The following is a 22,434-nucleotide window of genomic DNA, read 5'->3' on the forward strand; positions in this document are numbered from 1 at the left end:
ATGATGGACTGCTGCTGGTGCTATGTTCCATGTTTTTTTTGTATGTTCGTGCTGAGCACCTGAGCTGCTGCCCGTCCGATGGCGTTCGTGAGAATTGGCGCACAGCAGGTGTTCGACGAATTATGTCAAAGGTGGTGAACTAACCTGTATAAAAAAGAAATAACTCTATCCAAGCCAAACAACCCAACCAAACACACTAAAAGTTAGACGAACTTAGATAATTCATGCAACCAAACAAGTACATCTTGGCTCACTAGAGACAGGCTTGATCTAGCCTGGCTTATTTCCTAGCCAGGCTAGAAGAGAGACGGGAAACCAAACACACCCTATATATCTTAGGGCACTCACAATACAGACTTTTATCATAGAGTCTAAAGTTATTTATTACCTCGAACAACGTAGACTTAGAGTCTAAATAAGACTTGGTGTCTTATTTTTCTACCTCTTTCTTCAATAAATATGCTGCCACATCAGCAAAATACCATAAATAATTTGTAATTGATTGTTTTGAACTCTGTGATATAGTCTTGCATTGTGAGTACCTCTATCTCACTCACCGACCAAAGGTTTGCTTTGCTCACGCATGTGTAATGCAATTGCTTATATATACTGAGTGTTATTAGTGGCCGGGATCGGAATGGCGAGGTACGGTGGAGTATATATCTAGAAAGATCTTCGGAGTGACACTAGCTTAAAATGTAATGTTACCGGAGATTTTCTCTCTTCACTCAATATATAGGGTGAAATAAGCAGGTTTGCTCGTGCCAATGAGGACGAGGTAGCTAATTTTTTTGCTAGATTTAATTGGATTTGGTCCACAATAAATGCTAATGCAACAAAGGACTAATCTCGTGTAGTAAGTTGACAAAAGATTGAAACAACTTAAATGTGTAGCTATAATATACACATGATGTGAGTTTATAGAAAAAAAAGGTGAAAGACGAGTCTTCTGTATGCGTGTTGAGACAAACATGGACTCAGAGGGTCATACTGTACATGAATGGTGTGACATCACATCAACGAAAAGTTTGTAGCATCAAATTCAATTTTAAAGCAATAAGAGTGAGAGAAGATATCAGTTAGCAAATGTCCCTTTTTTATTACAAAGAAAATTCCAATGCATTCGTGGCGCTATTATATTTTGGACATAACAATAATAGGCACCCGAACAAGACGCCGCGATTATATAAGCGACCACCGGCTCCGTCGCTCCTCGCTCCTTTCCCGCCATACACACCAACAAAACCAGAGCGTCGTTCCTTCCACTGCACACGCACCCCCCCTGATCTTCGTATCTCATCTCCCCCTTCGCCGGCGTGCCATGACGACGACGACGCGCCCTTGCGCCGCCGTGACCGCGTTCCTGCTCCTACTCCTCCTCTCGTCCGCCGCGGTGTCCCTGGCGGCCAAGACCGCCGGCAAAGAGAGCAAGCAGGCGGCCGCGACGAGCGTGTACGTGGTGATGGTGAAGGCCCCCGCCCAGGGCGTCAACTACAAGGCATACCAGATGCGCATCCTCGCCACCGCGCTCGGCAGGTATTTGCGCATGCCATGGCATGGCACCGGCCGGCACCATGCCATGCCACCACCAGCAGCTAATTAAACATTTTTCTTTGGTCGTCTCCGTGTCACCTTGATTGGAGGATCTGATTTCTCTGCCATTGCCATCGAATGAATTGCAAGCGAGGAGAAAGCCAAGCAGGCGCTGATCTACAGCTACAAGGCCGTCGCCAGCGGGTTCGCCGCCAAGCTCACGCCGGAGCAGGTCGCCGCGTTGAAGAGTGAGCTCCATTTTTTTTTATTCGATTTCCCGGTGTTCTTTACTTTTATCGATGATCCTTGCCTGATGTCTCGTGCAATTCATGGCGCAACAGTATCTTCGTCTGATGGTCGCATTTATTCCCAATTTTATCTTGTTATTAAGTAATAATCACCTTAATGTAAACTATAACAATCCCCCACATGGTGTTCACATGATCGATCGTGTCAATCCATGGTCTGCAATTATTAACTACGTGAAGTGGTAAAACTAAAGGTTTGAAGCCCAGTTGACAGAGAGGAGTGGAAGGGAATCCTCTTGGCAATTCCGAGGTCAATGCAACGCGTGCTTCTTCAGTGGTTTTCAACTTTGCTCTGCATATCTACGCTTCTTCATCAGTATATTAGTGTAAAACATTGTCAACATCCATATTTATTTGTTACCTGCGGTCCCGTAGCTTTAACTTTGAACATCGTCAACTTTTCACTTAGTAGTAAAGTGAAAATCTTCCTTGACGGTTTCTGTTTTCCTTTAGCTTTGCGCCTTTCTTGCATTGTCACACAAACAAGACAAGCTTTTACCATTAATTACTTTGTGTTTCCAACTCCGCAAGTCTCTCAAAGTGTAAAGGTAAAGAAGATTAAAGAAGAGGACGACCACCACCATGCAAACAACAGAATTGATAATATTATCCTGATTCCCTCTGGTCGTCCTTGAACATGCTATTAAGGACCTCACCTTATTTGGAATGCTTTCTTTTTTTTGGTTCCTGGAAAACACAAACAACCATTTTCTTGTGTTTCTACAAAATTCATGTAATTTAATTTCACAGTTCACGAACAAGGTCTGGACATTGGAAATGCATACTAACTCTTGTGCTAATTAATTTGTTTCTTGGCCAGAGCATCCTGCCGTTCTGCAGGCGCTGCCTGAAGTGAAGTACAGCCTTCAGGACAACCGCCTCACCTGAACCGAGCGAGTACTTTCAGACCGTCACCAGCAAGATACATACCTACATACTTCAGCACCTGCCATCTTCACCGTGTATTACTATCTCGTAATTATGTGCATATGTTAGCAAGTGTGTGCACACACCATAGGTGTCTGACAGTAGAACAAGTTACATGATCAGAATTTATCCGAGTATACAGCATGTGTGTACTAGTGAAGGCAATTTATCCTCTTCATAAATACTGAATGTTGTACATGTAATTCCAAGCATCAAGTGCCATACATTTATATATACAAACTGGTTGATATCACCATGCTGAATCATTTGTTTACTCTTGGGAGAAAAGCTATGGTTGAAAGCAGTGTTCGCTGATTTGTTGTTAGAGAAAAAAACTGCTGAATGGCTGACAGATTCGGCAGATACGCTCAAGCGAATGTTCATTGTTTGAAATCACCATGGATGCACCAGACTGCACGTGATGGGAGTTAGAGTAGAAGATTTCAGAACATGCGTGTGGCCAACCAACCGAACCAATTGCACATTTCAGGGCTTGCAAACGTGCTGTTCATCTGTGCTTGTGTTTCCCCTTTTCGGAAACGAGAGCACCTTGTACCTTGAGCAGTGTTTCTGAGCACGAATTTAGCCTGAAAATGCAATAATACATCCGTAGAGTTCTTATAGCGGCATATTACACACTGCCTGAAAGTTGAGGTGGCCTCCTTGCACGAGCTGAGGCTGTGAATCCCACATGCACAAGCTTTGCAATAGAGTGAAGGGTTGCTTTCCTTACCTTTTACATGCATGCATGGAAGAATTATCTCGCACAGGCTGTGCTTCAGTGCGTGCTGTGCTGACCGATGCAAGGCATCAGTGTGGACCATGTGTAGCCAACGTGCGGATTCGATCAATTAATCAAACCATGTTTCAGTTGTTCACCTTCAGCATTCGTCACAAAATGTCCAATTGTATTACATTACACAAGCATTTATTTGTGCCGCATTTCGTAATCAACAAAAATCGGGAGCAGCATGCATGGTTAATTTAAGACAAGGAATAAAACAAGTGCTGCCCGGGTTTTTAATCTAATCTGGCCTGCCTGCGCTTCGGTTGAACCGTCCCACTACACATCCTGACTGATGCTGCAGGCAGCATCCAGAGGCCACCGGCCAACTCCGAGAGAGGCTGGCTATGGACAACATACAAGCAGCCGGCGGCTCCAAATCAACGACGCGACAGACCTCATTCATGGAGCCATACATTATCGTTATTCTTGCCTGAACTAACTGCTCTCTTCTCATCATCAAGTCATCATATGCCATGTTGTTTAATTTTGTCATCATTGTGAGGGTGGGAACGCTAGTGAGGGGAAGAGGAGGGATAACGTATTCCATTCAGGCTCTTGGAGGTATGAGCATGCGGCCGGGTTTTAAAACGCCATCCAGTAGCCGTCTCTGTTCCTTTCGGCACACAGCAGCATTTGCAGAGACAACTTTGAGTTTGAGGGTGTCATCAGCTGTACGGAAAAAGGGTCTTCTTCACTGGAATTTTAAAAAAATATACATAGGCTGCTTTTCTTTGGTTGCAACAAATTTCTGCTGTTGCTCTACGTGTGCTTGTAGCTGACTCGCTGTCCGTGACGTCCTGGTAAAACAGAGGGGAGGGGAGGGGAGGGGAGGGGGCCAACTGCGCCACACCAGAATTCTAGCAACGAATTTCAGAACATATGCATATTTATTTAGGGCATGTTTAGATGAGCTAGAGATAGTTATTAGTTGAGTTAAGAATTAGTTCAAATCAGGTTAGCTAGTTGGCTAACAACTAGCTGAAGGCTTGGATAAAAAATTAGTCTTCCTATTTTTTTTTAGAAAGCTAGAAATTAGATGTTGTATCAAACATGCCCTTAATAGAGCACAATAGGATTAGTTAATTTGATGATATACATTTTTCACAAGTATGATCATAGCTAAAAGAAACTTGATCTACAACTGAAGGACCGAAAATGACGACCAAAGGGGAGTGAATGGGAGCCACAAATATTCTCTTGAAATATTTTTGGTTACTGTCCCAAATCACCACAAAACACAAGTGGGTATCAAAAACTAAATTACTCAAGTCAACCGGTGACAAGAGCACTTAGAAAAAATTCTCGCAGCAGTAGAAGATTAATGTAACAGACGGAATACATTTCGGAGCTCAAACAATTAAACTACGCAAGAACCAAGAAAAACGTAGCTGCAAAAAGGACTGAAAAATATCAGAAAATTTAAGCCTAAAGAATACAGAGAAAAACTGCAGGCAGCAATTGACGCACACACTGCAGTGCAGTCAACTTCTAATCAAAACTTAGCAATTTCACTGAAGCAAAAGCACACTCTTGTCCAATCAAAATTAGAGACTCAAAGCAAGTACGTACTACTGCTGCTCTTGCTGGTCAACCAACACCTGATGGGGAGCAACCAGACGAGGACGAACTAGTACCACTGCAGAAGCTTCCTGCTTGCTGAAATAAAAACTACGATTGAAACACAAGCAGTGCTGAAAACTGACGAACAACTCCGGTCAATCACCCAAGGAACAAATCATCACCTGGATGAGCAGCTGGCCACAACAGATGAGCTCAGAAAAAAAAAAAGCAAAGCAAGCAGTACTGGGAGAGCTGAACTCCACGACAGGAAGCAAGAAATAAACTTGACCAACCAGAAAACAGAGGCTCAAGACAGGAACGAACTGCTGCACTTGCGTGAGAGAACAAACGGCCAAATCGGTCTAGGCACCAGGCGCTGATTGAGTGCATCACAGCAGCTCTCTAGCTTGGCCTCCAGAAGACGAACGTCCAAACTGATCCTGATATAAAAAAGAACCTACATGGTAAATAAATAAACCAAGCCTGATCTTTAGATTGAAGCAGCAAAGCAAGCACAGGCAAACTACCAAAAATTCTTCGAAGTGAAACTGCGATCTCGTTTTGTAGGCACCATCAAATCTAATAGATCCAAGCTATGCACACAAACATTTGTAAATTGCAAAAAAAAATATAAACATATCAGGCCTCAAAAAATTTATCATGCATTGAGGCATTCCCTTCACTGTCATTGCTCAGCTGCCGTGCAGCACTTCCTTCGCCGTCACTGCCTTGCGCTCCCAATTCCTGCACCACCGTTGCCACTCTCTAGAGCTGCATACGCACGCCTCTGGCTCCGGTCAACCAGAAGTTGTGCATCTCTAGCAGCCACCGTCTGTCGCGCCATACTCAGTGTAAACAAATAATCTCATGCCAAATTGAAGACTAACAATGTCGTGTCCCCAACAAAGCTTCATATTAACTGAAATTTGAAATTTGAAAGCACATATATATCCCTCATTTAATCCTAGCCATTTATTTCCCTTGCACTATCCCACCGCTTATATCCCAATATCCAAAGAGCACCTAAACATTTAGCAGACAATTATTCAGTTCAAAACTTACTCAAGTTTCTCACGTCAAAGATGCAGCAACACATTAAGAGCTTGTTTGGCACAACTCAACTTCACTAGTAAAGCTGTTTTTTTAGAAAATAGCTTCATGAGTGACTTTCTAGATGAAGCTGAGCTGTTTTGGAGAAAGTGTTTGGCAAAATAGCTTCACCAACTACTTTCATGCATAGTTGAGAGAGAGAAATGAGGGAGAAGCTGCAATAAGAGACTTTTTTCCAGCTTCATCCTAACTTATGTCTTTGTGAGAGGAGGGGAAAAATAGCTTCACCCATAAAGCTGTATTGGAAATAAGTATTTGGCAAAAAAAAAAACAGCTCACAACAGCTTATGAAGCTGTTTTGAGCTGTAGCAAACAGACTCTAAAGTAACCAGCCAGCTGCTCGTCCTCGGGTGCCGCGGGAGCCACAACTCCTGCAGATATCAACGCGGCAAATAAGGGTGAAATCACAAGAACTCACGCATCTAGGAAATGAGCAGACGCCTCACCTCGGTACAACATGGCCGTCTCATTGTGAGAGATGGAGACCACTACATTCCATTTCCTGGATGAGCGACGGTTGCCAATGAACGAATGCCTCACCTCGGTACAGCATGGCATGATCCTGTTCGCGGCGGCTCGACTCTGAATGATGGGCGATGGCGGCGTAGATCGGGGATGGGCAAGGAGGTCGTGCCGGCGCGGTCATCGTGGATCCCCGCGGCTCGGCCATCGTGGGCGCGTTGGCCCAGCCGTTATGGGGCGTGGCTGCAGCGGTGTGTGTGCTGCGGCGTAGGGCGGGATGAGCGATAGGGCGTGCAAGCAGGTAGCATGGCGAGCTTGCGTGTGATGAAGCGTCGGGCTGGGACCATCGCATGGCCATCGATAGAGAGGAGCAGCAGCGAAGATGAGGCGCGGCTCCTCTAGGATCTGCAATGGGTGGTCAGCGGTGTCGGAGCAAGGGCGTGGAGAGGTGCCGGTGTCGGTGCCGGTGTGAAGGCGCAAGGGTGCGGCAGCGTGGGCTAGCGTAGGAAGGGAACGAGTGTGGGTTGCGGTGATTGTGCATCATGGGCGAGCGGCAAGCGAGGCTACGACGATTCCTTTCCTCCCGGGGTGCGGATTGCGCGTCGTGCAGCGGAAGGGGATATGGTCAGCCTCTTCCACCTGAGTTATTCCAACCTATACAACCTGTCAATGCTCCTGTGAGTTTGCCTTCTGTTTATAACGTTTGTTAAGTCCATATATCTGTTGTTAGACAACACTTCTATTTATAACCTTTGTCTAACACATGCAACATATTTAACTTTGTGTAGAATCAATCGGCGGCGTCAAACGATCCACCTCCTAGGCAACAAGGAGGATCGGGGTGGGACGCATGGAGTGGGCCGAGGTAGGTGGACTGTGATTCATGATATGGGACGCATGGAGTGAGACTTGTGATGATTATGAACATTATGTGATGTTTGTGGGTTTATATGTGTTCATGGAGTTTATGTGTTGTTTGTGGCCTACATGAGATGGACATGGAGTTTATGTGATGGATTTGTCGTATTTATGATATATATGATCTATGATGCTTACGAATGTATATGTGTGATCTGTGATATATATCTGTTTGTTTTGATGGCGAAGCAACTACAAGCAAAAAAAAATTAACCATAGAGGCCGTGCGTTGCACACAACAAAGAGCTTGTTTGCCGTGTGCTGTATCCTAAGGCACACGGTAAAGATGGTGGCCAGAGCCACCTGGGACTGGCTTTGCCGTGTGCCTGGCCAGGCAGCACACGACAAAGCCTCTCATTTTTGCCATGCTCCTAGTCAGGCAGCACATAGCAAAGCCTCTCATTTTGCCGTGTGCCTGGTCAGGCAGCACACGGCAAAGCCTCCCATTTTGTCGTGGGCCTGGTCAGGCAGCACACGACAAAGCATCTTTTCGTGGTTTTTAAAAATAATTACTTTGCTGTGAGCCATATGACGTGGCGCACGGCAAAGCTGGCCGTTACTGCGATGGCGGACGTTACGTTGCTTTTGTGTGCCGAGTGGCAAAAAGATACACGGCATTAGGTTTTGCCGTGTGCCCGGCGGCTGGCGCACAACAAAGATAGTCCTCACCGTCAGCTACTGTGTCGTGCACTCCGTGTGCAGCGCACAGCAAAGTCTTTGCCGTGTGCTTTGGGCATTTTGCCGTGTGCTTGAGGCACACGGCAAAGCTCCTGAGTCCGGTAGTGAGAGGCGGAGCAACGTGATGAAAAGTCGCACCAAAAGAGAGTCATAGTTTTATTCTTTTTAGTTGTAGAAGATAGGAGATACTACATACGTACGTCGTGCATATCTGTTGAGATTAATTAATTATTTAAATTACTGACATCATATTTTCCTATATGTAACATTTTTATACAGTAGAGGACGAGGACCTGATGTATAAGTAAGTACCCATAGTAACTCTATATATCTATATACCAAATTAGTATATGCACATATATACTTGTTGATCAATTAATAAATCATTTTCCCTGCGCGCGTCACACATTATTTGCAGTTGGCTGGTTTATCTGTTGGTTGCTACATGCATACTCTGTTTTTCAAACTTGTGTTAGTATATTTGAGATTTCGCATGTAAAGAGTATGTGTATGTACGCGGCTTGTGCAGTATGTGTGCGCACATGTTCAGTGGAAGTACGTCTACATACATGGGTAAGAGGAGTATGCAGATATACATGCGAAGGACCGAAAGCGGCGACCAGAGAGGGTGAATGGGAGCCGTAAATTTTCTTTCGAAATAATTTTGGCCACTGTCCCAAATCCCGCCAAATACAAATAAGTACCCGAAACTGAATTACTCAAGTCAACTAGTGACAAGAGCAATTAGATAAATTCCTTATAACGATAGAAGACGAATGCAACTAACGGAAATCAAATCGGAGCTCGAACGACCAAAATACGAACGAAACAGGAAATCAAAGAAGAATAAATTGGACAGAAAAACACCTAAAAAGACAGACAAGAACATCACTTAAAAACATAAGCCTACAGGCAGGAAATTTTATGGCCACTCACGGCCACGAACGAGACTCTCAAATAAACCAAAATGATGGCTCTAGGTAATCACGAACTGCTGCAATTTCTAACTAACCAACACCTGATGAGAATCAACCAAAAACCTGTACGAGCATGAACTAGTATCCTCACAAGAGGCTGCCTGCAACCTGCATCGGAGCTCCCACTGGATGCCATCGGCAGGGCACTGACTATCCAAATCGATGACCAATCACAAAAATCAAGAGAACAAGCTGCTGTGATTGGCTCCAGAACAGAAGCACTGCTAGAGAACTACACCAGTCAATCACGCAAGGAACAAAACAACACCTGGATGAGCAGCTGGCCACAACGACCCACGGCAAACACTGCTTGAACGAGCGGACACGGTGCCTGAACACCGGTGTTGGTAGTGCTGCCACGAACTCGATTCTGAGCGCAAGAAGCTGAGGCGCTGCTGCTCTGCAAAAACTGACTAGTACTGAGAAAAGAACAGAGGCAAGAACGAACTGCACTTCACAGATAGAACACACAAGCAAGCCGGCGTACGGGAGAGCGAGCAGACAAGCACTTGAACTAGTGATGGGCGCCGCTCACCTGAGCACTCGCAGTGCTTGAGCACCAGAGCTGATGGCGCTCAGACCGATTCCATACAGGACTTCCTGAGCACGAACAGAAACTTCCAGGGAAGGAACAGACGGCCAAAGAATCGATGAAATCAGACTCAAAACTCCATGAATCACTTCCAAACTTGACATAGATGAAATTCACCTAGGCACGAAACAACTCCCCAAAAATCATCGCTTGCAATCAAACCAAACTCCGGGAAAATCAAATCGTAGACAAGCACGAAAATGAGAAAAACTCAGCACAGTGAACAACAAAAATCACAGACAAATTTGCTGAATCCCAGCGGACATGTGGAGGATTCGGGCCTCCATTCCCAACTCGAAAATTTCAGTTGCTTACACAAAGTAAAAATCTATAGACCTAAACATGAACACTACGGGGGGAGGAAAAGGCTAGGGGAAAAAATTGAGAGAGAAGGGAGAGGTGGAAAAAGAAGATAGAGGAGACGGGGGACTCTTATTTGCATATTACATATTTCCCAAATGCTCGTAGATATTTTTCGGAGCGAACCACCTAGCCATAGGCACTATGGTCTAACTCGAGTTTTTCTGATCCGACGGCCACCGCGCCTCCTCATCGGTAGCCTCGCTCCGAAGCGATCTCACCGATGCCGCCACGTGTCATCCGTCCGCATCGGGACCTTCGCTCGGGTTTTGAGACCCAAACCCGCGAAACCCGCCGCGAGTTGCGTAGCCCGTACGCGTCCCCCGCCGTGTACACTTGCGCTTATCGATGTCCCAAATGTCAGCCACCGCAGCTGGCCACCCGGTCGTCTGGTCCGTCAGTCCAAGCCTCATGTCCGCCCTTCACCGCAACCGGTCCGTCAGCACGGCACGCCCTACTTGACCTTCACCCGACCGCTGCCACCGCATCCAGACCCCACACCTGCACATCACGAAGCCAAGAGACACCGTTTCGATACATAACCCTGTGCCAGGATATCAGTAGAACCACCGAACCAACAACCCACCAAAATGTTGATAATCGCTCATCACACAACAAGGGTACTCCACAATGGTTATGTAAAAACCATGTGTTCGCAATCTCCCCCTTGATGAGTGCATTGTCAACACCAACACAAGGCCAGAGAAAACCAACTCAAGTGTAAGCTCGAAACAGGTCACTCACAATGAGTGAAGCAAAGCCAACAACTTGGTCCCCAAAGACATGGGCAACAGCTCGACACAACCAAGTAAAACACAGCTAGCCCTCAAGAAGAGGCAAACAGGCTCAACACCGCTAGCAAAACTTGAAAAGCCAGAAAACAACTAGACCCTCTAGAAGAGGCAAAGGCTCAACACATCTAGCAAAAGCAACTCAAATGCAACTCCCCCTGAGCAAATGCAATCTCTCTCAAATGAATGCATGTCTCTCTTTTTTGTGTGTAACTTTCTCCTCCTTGTTGACACATGCACTTATCAAGATTTGCCCAAGGAGTGCAACTCCCCCTCAAAACATGCTATGAATGCAAAAAATGCACATATATAAAAGCTTCAGGAGTATAGCAATCAGATTGAAAAGATGCTCTAGGTGGTGTTGTCATGTGTGTATAGCAATAAGTACAAGTGCTAGCAAATGCTCAAACTGATCAAGTGAAACGAAATATGACATTTAAGCATTTTTGATCAATTTTAAGCCATTATAAGAAGGAGTTCACCACTGAAAGTAGCACATAGCAGGTATAAGTAGGAAATCAACCTAGTGCTAACAAGTGTATACAAGGTGAACTACCCCAAACAACATTCATACATCATGTCAAAGACTAACCTTAGACTTGTGTTTTCATCAAATTTTCATTTTATCGGAGTTTGCAGCATATCACAAGGTTTAGTCAAAAACATGTGTGAGTGCGAGAGGTTACCTGTACCATCAAACCAACTTATCGACCATGCCAAGCCTATGTCAAAGACAATCGCAAGCTTAAGACAATGATCTCGGCATCCACTACAAGGCTCAAGTTCATCCATAAGTGCAATTGGAAGCAGTCTCGATACCTTGACGTAGGACAGCACAGACCCATCTCGATCTTTTCTTTTCACTTAGCTTGATTTTCAATTTTTAGTATAAGAATTTACAAGTTGTCAAAGCAAGTGTATAACTCAAAGAATGAGACATAGCAACCTAGCATATAAATGATAGCTCAAGTGATCTCAACACATCCTACACATGCTAGTTGCCAATCACAATGGTGAACAATTGTCAGGTTTCAGCAAGTTTATGTCAAGTTCACAAGTTATAAAACATGCTTAGCTCATAACATGCATCAAGTGATCAAAAAGATCCTAAGCGACAAGCACCATCATGTACATACAAGACATATCACAAAGAGCATAATCTCAATCTAACAACTATAATCATGAAGCTCAAAATGCTCTAATATACATGATGAGATGAAATGCAATGCAATATGATACAAAAATAAAATAAAAGCTAAACTAAAAGAAAACAAAACTAGTGTACAAAAAACCAAAGTTCCCCTCAACTAAAAAGGGAAACAAACTCCAAGCTCCCCTCGCAAGCGAGCAAACTGGGCTTGGTCAAGGGGTTTGGTAAAGATGTCTACAAGCTGATTTTGGGTATCAACATGGTGTAGGTCAATATCTCCTTTCTCATAGTGGTCACGCAGGAAGTGAAAGCGGACATCTATATGCTTGGTTTTTGAGTGGAGAACTAGGTTTTTAGCAACGCTTATGCCACTGGTGCTATCACAAAGCAGAGGCACTCACCTAAACTCTAACCTAAAATCTCTCAAAGTAGCTATCATCCAAAGCAACTGGGAGCAGCAAGCAGCAGCAACAACATACTCGGCTTCTGTGGTGGATTGGGCAACTGAGGATTGCTTGCGAGAGGACCAAGACACAAGAGAAGTCCCAAGAAACTGGCAAGTCCCCGACATGGACTTGCGCTCGACACGGCAGCCGGCATAATCCGCATCAGAATAGCCGCAAAGAGAAAGAGAGGAGGAAGCTGAAAACCAAAGACCGAACTCAGGTGTGAAACGGAGGTACCTCAAGATTCGTTTGACAGCTTGACAATGAGATGTGTGTGACGAAGACTGAAAGCGCGCACACAAGCAGACCGCGAACTGGATGTCCGGTCTTGTCGCCGTCAGGTACAGTAGCGATCCGATCATGCTTCGGTACTCCTTCTGGTCCACAACTTCTCCTTCTTCATCTGCATCCAGGGCCGTCATGGTCGACATGGGTGTCGAGAGAGGCTTGGCCTCGCCCATATCGAATTTCTTGAGTACGTCCTTGGTGTACTTGCCTTGGTGCACAAACGTCCCTTCTCTAGTTTGCTTGATTTGCAAACCAAGAAAGAACGTCATCTCACCCATCATGCTCATCTCAAATTCCCTACTCATAGTTTCTGCAAACTTGCCAACAAGTGCATGAGAAGAGCCACCGAAAATGATATCATCCACGTATATCTGAACCAAAAGAGTGTCAGTGCCTTGCTTGAGGAGAAACAAAGTTTTATCAACAGAACCCAATTTAAAATCCTTTGCAAGCAAGAAGGCTTTCAAACGCTCATACTAGGCTCTCGGGGCTTGTTTTAGACCATACAAGGCTTTATGGAGTTTAGAAACATGGTTAGGAAACTTAGGATTTTCAAAGCCAGGGGGTTGTCTCACATAGACCTCTTCCTCTATATACCCATTTAAGAAAGCACTCTTGACATCCATCTGATACAGCTTGAACCCTTTTGAAGCTGCAAAGGCTAAAAGGATCCTAATGGCTTCTAGACGGGCAACAGGAGCAATGGTTTCCTCATAGTCTATCCCCTCTTTCTGACAAAACCCTGAGCTACCAACCTAGCCTTGTTCCTCACTACCACCCCATCTTCACTCTGTTTGTTTTTGAAAACCCACTTGGTACCTATGGGATGGCAATCTGGTGGAAGCGGTACTAAAACCCAAACCTTGTTTCTCTCAAAGTTTTCTAACTCCTCATGCATAGCATTAACCCAATCGGAATTAGATAGTGCGTGTCCAACATCTCGAGGCTCAAAAGAAGCAACAAAAGCAGAATAAGCGAAGTGTGAGATGTGATATGACCTGGACCGCGTGATTTGCTGGTCAATTTCACCAATCATGGTCTAAGGTGGATGGCGACGCTGAATGTGTCGAGGTGCTTCCCTTGAAGAAGTCACCTCCCCCTCGACTGCAGCTAGGGCCTCCTCAGGGACAGCCGGTGTAGGCTGAGGAGGCTGCTCGATCGGACCCCAAGTAGTGGAAGAAGAAGGATTGGGGCCATCAGGCGAAGTAGTTGTCGAAGACTCGAGAGGGGCAGCCAGTGGTGTTGGCTCGGGATCACCCCAATCGGCATCTTCTGCATCATCCTCAACAAAGATGCTCTCACCAATCTCCTGATCACCTGCACATTCAAAGACAAGAGAAGAACAAGGCATAGTCTCATCGAATGTGACCTCACAGGTCTCCACGACTCGGTTAGTTTCAAGGTTAAGTACACGATATGCTTGAGAATGAGAAGCATAACCAAGAAAAATACCGTCGGAGGACCTAGACTCAAATTTGTCTAAATTACCTTGCTTTAGGATGAAACACTTGCAACCAAATACCCTGAAGTGACTTACCTTGGGTAGTCTACCAAATCGCAACTCATAAGAAGTCTTTTTCAAGAAGGCTCGAAGAAAAATGCGATTGGAGACATGACAGACGGTGTTGATCGCCCCGGCCCAATATCTCTTAGGAGTCCTATGCTCATCGAGCATCGTCCTGGCCATCTCAACAAGGGTCCGATTTTTGCGCTCAACAACACCATTTTGCTGGGGAACATAAGGAGAGGAAAACTGGTGCTCGAGACCCAAGGAAGCACAGAAGGTATCAAACTAAGTGTTTTTGAATTCTGTGCCATTGTCACTGCGTATAGCTCTCATGGCATTCTTAGGCAACTCAGTTTGTAACCGAAGAATCAAATCTTGAACATGAGAAAAAGCCTCATCCTTACCCTCCATGAAAAACACCCAAGAGTAGCGAGAAAAGTCATCCACAATCACTAGAACATACCACTTCCCTCCCTCTGACCGAACTCGAGCCGGACCAACTGTGTCCATATGAAGTAGCTCACCGGGTTCCTTGGTCATGACCTGAGTCACAGGAGGGTGAGAAGCGGCAACCATCTTCCCATGACGACAAGGGTGACAAACCAAATCCTTCTCAAATTTCAATTTAGGCAATCCTCGGATTAAGTCAAGTGAGCTCAACCTAGCTAGTAAGTCAAAGCTCAAATGACCAAGTCTCCTATGCCACTTCCAAAGATGAGAAGAGGATCCAGCCACAAGACAACGAGAAGAGCCAAAAGAGTGATAAAAATCAGCTCGAAAGACATGACCAAAAGGGACAATCTGGCAAACAAGATTTCTCTGAGAATCAAGAACTCGAGACAAGCCAGTCTTAAAGCGCACCTCAAAACCATCCTGAAGGAGTTGCGAAACCGAAAGCAAATTGAAATGCAAATTTGAAACCAAAGCAACATCCTTCAAGACAAAACTCTCATTGACCCGAATGGTCCCACGAGAAAGCACCTTACCTTTGCTATTGTCCCCGAATGTGATGTACTCCTTACATTGCACGGGGTCGAGGCTGGAGAACCATTTTGAACTTCCGGCCATGTGGCGCGAACAACCGTAATCAACAAGCCACGTATTCTCCAGGCCTCCGATCTGCATCAATAGAAAGACATGGGGTGAGCAAATGGCGCAACACTGGGGTTTGTAAACTGTGAAAGATACCAGTGTTGGGTCATTTGCCCTGGAAAAGTGTTAGGAAAAACACCAAGCATGCCATGTCCCATTTGAGGAAAGCGATCACCACGAAAGGGAAAACGTGGTCCGCTAGAGCTGTGGGACTGAGAAGCAAAGCCACCGCCATGAGGTTCAAAGTCATATTGATCATGACCTGAACCACGTCGGGCACGACCACCACATGGTCTCGCAAGCTGAGGCCTAGAACCTTGAGGCATTGCACCTCTAGGCCTAGCACTGCGCCTCTGTACAGGCGGCACATGTACGCCATGGGGTGGGCGGTACATGTTCCGGTTGTTCAACTCGTACTCTCGCTGCTCATCTCTCTTCCTCCTAAAGCAAAACTCAGCAAGGTGACCATCCCTATGGCAATACTAACAGTGATACCTTACCTCTCTCTTGGGTGGTTGTTGGTTCACTCTCTTGTGGGTATGATTCACTCTTGGTGGCTTTTTGGCTTTAGGAAGGGGATCCTCAGAGATGTTTGGTAGAGTGTCAAGTGGGTTCCTGAGATGGTTAGGTTTTGGAATCCACACTTGTTTCTGAGGTGGGGATTTTGGAGGTTCTTCAAACACTCCATCTTTTACAGTGGGTTTGGAAGGCTCAGGTGGAGTGAATTTGATCAACTTGGGAGTAGTGGATGGTTTCTCACTTGGGCTCAAACCACTAAACTCACCAACCTTGCCATAAAGATTTTCACCCTTCCCACCTATTGCAAAGCCTACACCCGATGTGCAAGTTCCCCGCCTGAACTGGCTCACCACCATGCCCAACTGTGGCTCACTGCTAGACACCCAGCTCAAGATGGACTGAAGGTATGTGTTGTCTTCCTCGGATCTCATCTTATCGTGCCTGCAAGACTCAAGCTCTAGCACCAAGCTCTCACAACGTGCACACTTAGCAGCGGCGCTATCTAAACTGGCCTTCTCAAGATCACAAATCTTGGCATTCTTCTCTGCCAGCTCAGATTGCAAGCCCGAGCAGGACTTGCACGCATCCAACAAGACAGGCCTAGCCTTCAGCTCACCATACTCATCAAGCAAAGTAGCATACTTAGATTGCAATTCAGAGAAGTTAGACATATGAACAGCACACTCATCGCACTCTACTTCATCTGACACAACCACAACACACTTCTTAGCAACCTCAAGCTCCTTAAGCGCCAACTCTAGCTTGTCCTTAAACTCTTTCCTCTCATGGACAACACGCTTAAGCAATTTATCTTGACTAATCAAGGTGATATTCATGCTATCAAGCTCAGTGACAAGGTCATCGACAGAAGGAGGTACCTCGGAGGTGTCGTCGTTGAAGGAGACCTCATCCTTGCTGGCCTTCACCTCTTCATCAATCGCCATGGTGCAGAAGCCTCCGTGAGTGGAGTCGACGATGAAGCAAAGACCGGTCAGCTTCTCCATCTTCCTCTCGGACTCATCGTCACTCGAGGGAGAAGAGGAGCGGTCATCGCCAGAGTCATTGTCGAGGTCGCTGAGGGAAGCAAGAAAGGCACGCTCTTGCGCCTTGGCTTTCTTGCGGTACATCTTCTTGAGCACCTCCTTGTCGAAGCCCTTCTTTGACTTGTGCTTCTTGGAGGTGTAGTCGTGCTTGTCCTTGCGCTTGCCGGAGTCGTACTTGTCGAAGGAGTGCTTGTTCTTCTTGGGGCAGTGGGCGACGAAGTGGTCGAGATCTCCACAGTTGTAGCAGCACACCTTTTGATCACCGCCGCGGCGGCGGTTCAAGCGGTTGTTGTGGAACCGCGAGAACCGGCTAATGATCAACGCCAGCTCGTCATCCCCAAGGGTCTCCAACTGCTCCTCTGAAATAGACACCAAGGAAGACAAGGCGAACGACATCTGTGAAGGGTTAGCTGAAGAACTTGAACGGTTACCTGAGACTAAAGCCATAGTCGGTGCAGAGGGATTCTTGAGTTTGGCTTGAGTCTGGTAGTCGATCTCGGTGGACTTGAGCTTGCTGAACAGCTCGTCCACAGTGATGGTGTCGTAGTTCGAAGACTCGATAATGGCGGATACCTTCACATCCCAAACCTTCCGATCTAGGGCATATAGAAGCTTGAGAGCCCTCTCATGATCATCATAAGGTAGCTGTGCCGTGTTTGCTCGCATCTTGTTAATGATCGTCTGAAAACGAGAAAATATGGCATCGATGGACTCGCCATCAAGCTGAGTGAAGTTCTCATACTCTCTCTTGTACGTCTCATAAAGTCTGGTTTTGACATGGGCTGTACCCTCGTGATAGCTCTGAAGCCTCACCCAGATCTCTCGAGCAGTAGCACAATCAGAGATACGCTCGAACTCAGGAAGCGAAAGACTCGAGAAAAGAACAGATCTTGCTCTGCTATTTGTGTTGTGCCAATCTTTTTGATCTTGCGTGGTTCGAGCACGAGGTTCAAGCACAACGAAAGTAGCATCCTCGCAAATTTCCCAAACTAGCCAATCAATCCCCTGGAGATGAGCAGACATGCGTATTTTACAATAGGGATAATTTGTTCCATCGAAGAACGGTGGTTTAACGGAACCACGCTCCATGTCGCATTCGTGGATCACGGACCGATTAAGGTGGAATGATCCTTAACTGGCTCTGATACTAATTGAAAGACCAAAAGCGGCGACCAGAGGGGGGGTGAATGGGAGCCGTAAATTTTCTTTCGAAATAATTTTAGCCACTGTCCCAAATCACCGCCAAACACAAATAAGTACCCGAAACTAAATTACTCAAGTCAACTGGTGACAAGAGCAATTAGATAAAATTCCTTACAACGATAGAAGACGAACGCAACTAACGGAAATCAAATCGGAGCTCGAACAACCAAAATACGAACAAAACAGGAAATCAAAGAAGAATAAATTGGACAGAAAAACACCTAAAAAGACTGACAAGAAAATCACTTAAAAACACAAGCCAGTAGGCAGGAAATTTTATGGCCACTCACGGGCAGGAACGAGACTCTCAAATAAACCAAAATGATGGCTCTAGGTAATCACGAACTTCTGCAATTTCTAACTAACCAACACCTGATGAGAATCAACCAAAAACCTATACGAGCATGAACTAGTATCCTCACAGAGAGGCTGCCTGCAACCCGCATCGGAGCTCCCACTGGATGCCATCGGCAGGGCACTGACTATCCAAATCGATGACCAATCACAAAATCAAGAGAACAAGCTGCTGTGATTGGCTCCAGAACAGAAGCACTGCTAGAGAACTACACCAGTCAATCACGCAAGGAACAAAACAACACCTGGATGAGCAGCTGGCCACAACGACCCACGGCAAACACTGCTTGAACGAGCGGACACGGTGCCTGAACACCGGTGTTGGTAGTGCTGCCACGAACTCGATTCTGAGCGCAAGAAGCTGAGGCGCTGCTGCTCTGCAAAAACTGACTAGTACTGAGAAAAGAACAGAGGCAAGAACGAACTGCACTTCACAGATAGAACACACAAGCAAGCCGGCGTACGGGAGAGCGAGCAGACAAGCACTTGAACTAGTGATGGGCGCCGCTCACCTGAGCACTCGCAGTGCTTGAGCACCAGAGCTGATGGCGCTCAGACCGATTCCATACAGGACTTCCTGAGTACGAACAGAAACTTCCAAGGAAGGAACAGACGGCGCAAGAATCGATGAAATCAGACTCAAAACTCCATGAATCACTTCCAAACTTGACATAGATGAAATTCACCTAGGCACGAAACAACTCCCCAAAAATCATCGCTTGCAATCAAACCAAACTCCGGGAAAATCAAATCGTAGACAAGCACGAAAATGGGAAAAACTCAGCACAGTGAACAACAAAAATCACAGATAAATTTGTTGAATCCCAGCGGACATGTGGAAGATTCGGGCCTCTATTTCCAACTCGAAAATTTCAGTTGCTTACACAAAGTAAAAATCTATATGAACACTAGGGGGAGGATAAGGCTACAGGGAAAAACTGAGAGAGAAGGGAGAGGTGGAAAAAGAAGATAGAGGAGATGAGGTACTCCTCCGGCTTATTTATCAGGCATATTATATATTCTCCAAAAGCCCGTAGATATTTTTCAGAGTGAACCACCTAGTCATGAGCACTATGGTCCAACTCGAGTTTTTCTGATCCGACGGCCACCGCGCCTCCTCATCGGTAGCCTCGCTCCGAAGCGATCTCACCGATGCCGCCACGTGTCATCCGTCCGCATCGGGACCTCCGCCCGGGTTTTGAGGCCCAAACCCGCGAAACCCGCCGCAAGTAGCGTAGCCCATTGTTGGGTATTCTTAACATCACTATCAAAAGTAGATATAGTTTTCTAATTCTGATAACGGTGCCAAAAATGCCAAACCTATCCCTCATACCACTTAAGCCAAGTTGTCATCCCCAGCATGACATGAGAGACGCAGTATTGAAATATGCAATTGCTCTTCTAAATAAATAATGAATGGGATCTGCAAGCGCACAGATTAATACCGATGTGGCATTTTAACCGGGAAGTATTCCACGTATCGTTATTTATATTTTTACCACTGGAAAGAGATTAACAATCATCAATATTGATTATAGAATAGAATATGAGATTGAGTATCTATCATTGCATGTATAATTGAGAACATTTATCTAACTCTTTCATACAGGGGTAAGTGTCACATAAAAGATATATGAAGTAATAAATAGTGACAAAGATAATTGATCTGATCAGCATAACTTAGCCACATATAAATATGATAAGCACCTCAATTAGATATTCTAGAAAGTCATTAGCATGGTATTAGAACGAACTACAAGAATATTTCCTAAGTTATTCTCAACTATATAATCTAGCATTATCATAGTTAGTGCAAGCATACTTAGCAATCATTGCGAGACAGGACTACGCCCATGCATAGTGATATTATCAAGGTAAATGAGAAACATAGCAATCACTTTCCTGTAATAATGTTGCTCTGCCAGCCCAATACACGAGAGGGGGACTATATAAGAATAAATAAAGTTGTCACTATCACGAACTACCTCGCGATCTGGCATATTGGGTACAATCGCAGATAAATACGGTATAAGCACCACGCCTACACAATATCTATCTGTTGACACCGTTTTTCGACACGTGCACGGGGACCAGTAGAGTACAGATCGGCAGGCGGAGCAACGGTAACTAGACTGCAGAAGAGTTGCCGATGAGGAGAGCTGCCGATGAAGAGACGAATGAATATGACTAAGTCCAGGGGTGACGTGTTCTTGCCGATGATCCATATTGGTGCTTGCCGATGGCCATAACAGGGAGACTGCCGATGACTTTGAAAGGAAGCGTGGAGGTTGCCGATTGATCTGTGGCGGTGTCCCGGTCGGTTACGAGGGGATGGTTCTATGTTTTCCTTAGTTATTTAAAATCGTTTTGTATACGGATTCTGTTTAGTTTGGAATTCGAGTCCTAGTCGTGTCTGATTATAGCTCTTTGAGCAGGGTATAATTGTAGACCCAAGGGCCTTGTAATGAATGATCGATCAATCAATCAAACACAAGTTTTTACTCAAATTCCAGCATCTACTTTTTTGACGACTTCGTCATATTTTCCTTTTTCACTACGAGTTCTTAGGAGTTCGTCGACTTAAGTGTTGACGGTCCTTAAGTATCAAATTTAATTATCAAATAAATAAAGAAAAGGATCCAAATGAAATCAACATCTAGACTTAGGGTTTTATCTGACAGAATTCCACGAGTTCTGGTGTTTGTCTATTTCTGCAGGGGGTTATCAGGAAATATGGAAGAAAGGCCCACATGTCAGGATTACGTAAAGATATTAACGTGCTGCGCAATTATCTTACATCTAGAAGACTCCAGAAGCCACGAGACCGAAGCGGAGGCGAAACGGGGCCAGAGACAGGGCGCCCGCCCTGTCCTACTGGGCGCCCGCCCTGCCCCTGAGTCCAATCAGGACTCTGCTTTGCGGGAGATCTCCACCGACCTAAAGGATGAATCTAAACCATACAATCTATGTCGGTTTGATCCAACGGCCCATATTCACTTGGAAGGACTATAAAACCAGACCCCCTGGCCCCTGGAGGAGAGAGCCTCTCAACCCTAATTCATTGTTCCATCAAGGGAGAAGAAGCCTCTGATCAAGATTAGAGCCACCACATCAATTAGACATCTAGATTAGCATAGCTACATAGGATTAGAACTAGAAGGAGTCAATCTTCGATTGGTTTCCGGATCTGTGAGAAGGATTCTTGGTAATTCTCTAATTGTGCTTCTAATTGCTTTCTAATTATCTTTGTTCTTCAATATTATGAATATGACTTTGTTCTACTTCAATATATTGCTTATGACTTTGCTATACTTGCTTATATTTAAGATTATATTGTTCTTAGTTTATCATAGTTATGTACTTGGCTTAGTTAGATTCGATCTATATACATGCTTAGGATCGTATAGCGTTTATCCATCGGATCCATGGGTAAATGATAGATATTGTGTAGGCGTGGTGCTTATACCGTATTTATCTGCGATTGTACCCAATATGCCAGATCGTGGGGTGGTTCGTGATAGTGACAGCTTCATTGATTCTTATATAGTCCCCCTCTCGTGTATTGGGCTGGCAGAGCAACATTATTACAGGGGAGTGATTGCTATGTTTCTCATATTCCTTGCTAATATCACTATGCATGGGCGTAGTCTTGTCTCGCAATGATTGCTAAGTATGCTTGCACTAACTATGATATGCTAGACTATATAGTTAAGAATAACTTAGGGAATATTCTTGTAGTTCGTTCTAATACCATGCTAATGACTTTCTAGAGTATCTAATTGAGGTGCTTATCATATTTATTATGTGGCTAGATCAGATTAGTTATCCT

The 22,434-nt window shown here is 45.2% G+C and overlaps 2 protein-coding genes and 1 long non-coding RNA gene across 8 annotated transcripts; 1 reads left to right on the forward strand and 2 right to left on the reverse strand.

Moving 5' to 3' along the window:
• On the forward strand, positions 1,222–3,031 carry LOC8057947 (subtilisin-like protease SBT3.17). Its single transcript, XM_002459734.2, has 3 exons — positions 1,222–1,536; positions 1,684–1,781; positions 2,662–3,031. The coding sequence occupies exons 1-3, from the start codon at positions 1,322–1,324 to the stop codon at positions 2,727–2,729; spliced, it is 381 nt and encodes a 126-aa protein (XP_002459779.1). The 5' UTR covers positions 1,222–1,321; the 3' UTR covers positions 2,730–3,031.
• On the reverse strand, positions 4,753–6,873 carry LOC110433105. Of its 4 annotated transcripts, XR_002450505.1 has the most exons (5): positions 6,672–6,873; positions 5,643–6,596; positions 5,409–5,555; positions 5,298–5,309; positions 4,753–5,211 (listed from the first exon to the last, which is right to left on the reverse strand). It is a non-coding gene; the product is annotated as an uncharacterized LOC110433105 (long non-coding RNA). The 4 variants fall into 4 exon arrangements; XR_002450503.1 differs by having other exon boundaries at positions 4,753–5,309; XR_002450504.1 differs by having other exon boundaries at positions 5,298–5,555.
• On the reverse strand, positions 10,073–19,570 carry LOC110433089. 3 transcript variants are annotated; one of them, XR_002450476.1, is made up of 3 exons: positions 16,884–19,570; positions 12,837–15,513; positions 10,073–10,713 (listed from the first exon to the last, which is right to left on the reverse strand). XR_002450476.1 is itself a non-coding variant. In XM_021454719.1 (2 exons), exon 2 carries the CDS (start codon positions 18,135–18,137, stop codon positions 15,969–15,971), a length of 2,169 nt encoding a protein of 722 aa, XP_021310394.1. In that variant the 5' UTR covers positions 18,138–18,977; positions 19,118–19,570; the 3' UTR covers positions 15,381–15,968. The 3 variants fall into 3 exon arrangements, 2 of the variants coding, with proteins under 2 accessions (XP_021310394.1, XP_021310393.1); XM_021454719.1 differs by lacking the exon at positions 10,073–10,713 and having other exon boundaries at positions 15,381–18,977; positions 19,118–19,570; XM_021454718.1 differs by lacking the exon at positions 10,073–10,713 and having other exon boundaries at positions 15,381–18,982; positions 19,118–19,570.

The sequence above is a fragment of the Sorghum bicolor genome, chromosome 2 (assembly GCF_000003195.3).
Source record: "Sorghum bicolor cultivar BTx623 chromosome 2, Sorghum_bicolor_NCBIv3, whole genome shotgun sequence".
NCBI classification, from domain to species: Eukaryota; Viridiplantae; Streptophyta; class Magnoliopsida; order Poales; family Poaceae; genus Sorghum; species Sorghum bicolor.

Excerpts from the sequence above, each read along its gene's own strand:
- LOC8057947 (XM_002459734.2), top strand. The coding sequence starts at position 1,322 with ATGACGACGACGACGCGCCCTTGCGCCGCCGTGACCGCGTTCCTGCTC. Across the intron at positions 1,537-1,683 it reads CTCGCCACCGCGCTCGGCAG|CGAGGAGAAAGCCAAGCAGG; the intron begins GTATTTGCGCAT and ends ATGAATTGCAAG. Across the intron at positions 1,782-2,661 it reads GCAGGTCGCCGCGTTGAAGA|AGCATCCTGCCGTTCTGCAG; the intron begins GTGAGCTCCATT and ends TTTCTTGGCCAG.
- LOC110433089 (XM_021454719.1), bottom strand. The coding sequence starts at position 18,137 with ATGGAGCGTGGTTCCGTTAAACCACCGTTCTTCGATGGAACAAATTAT.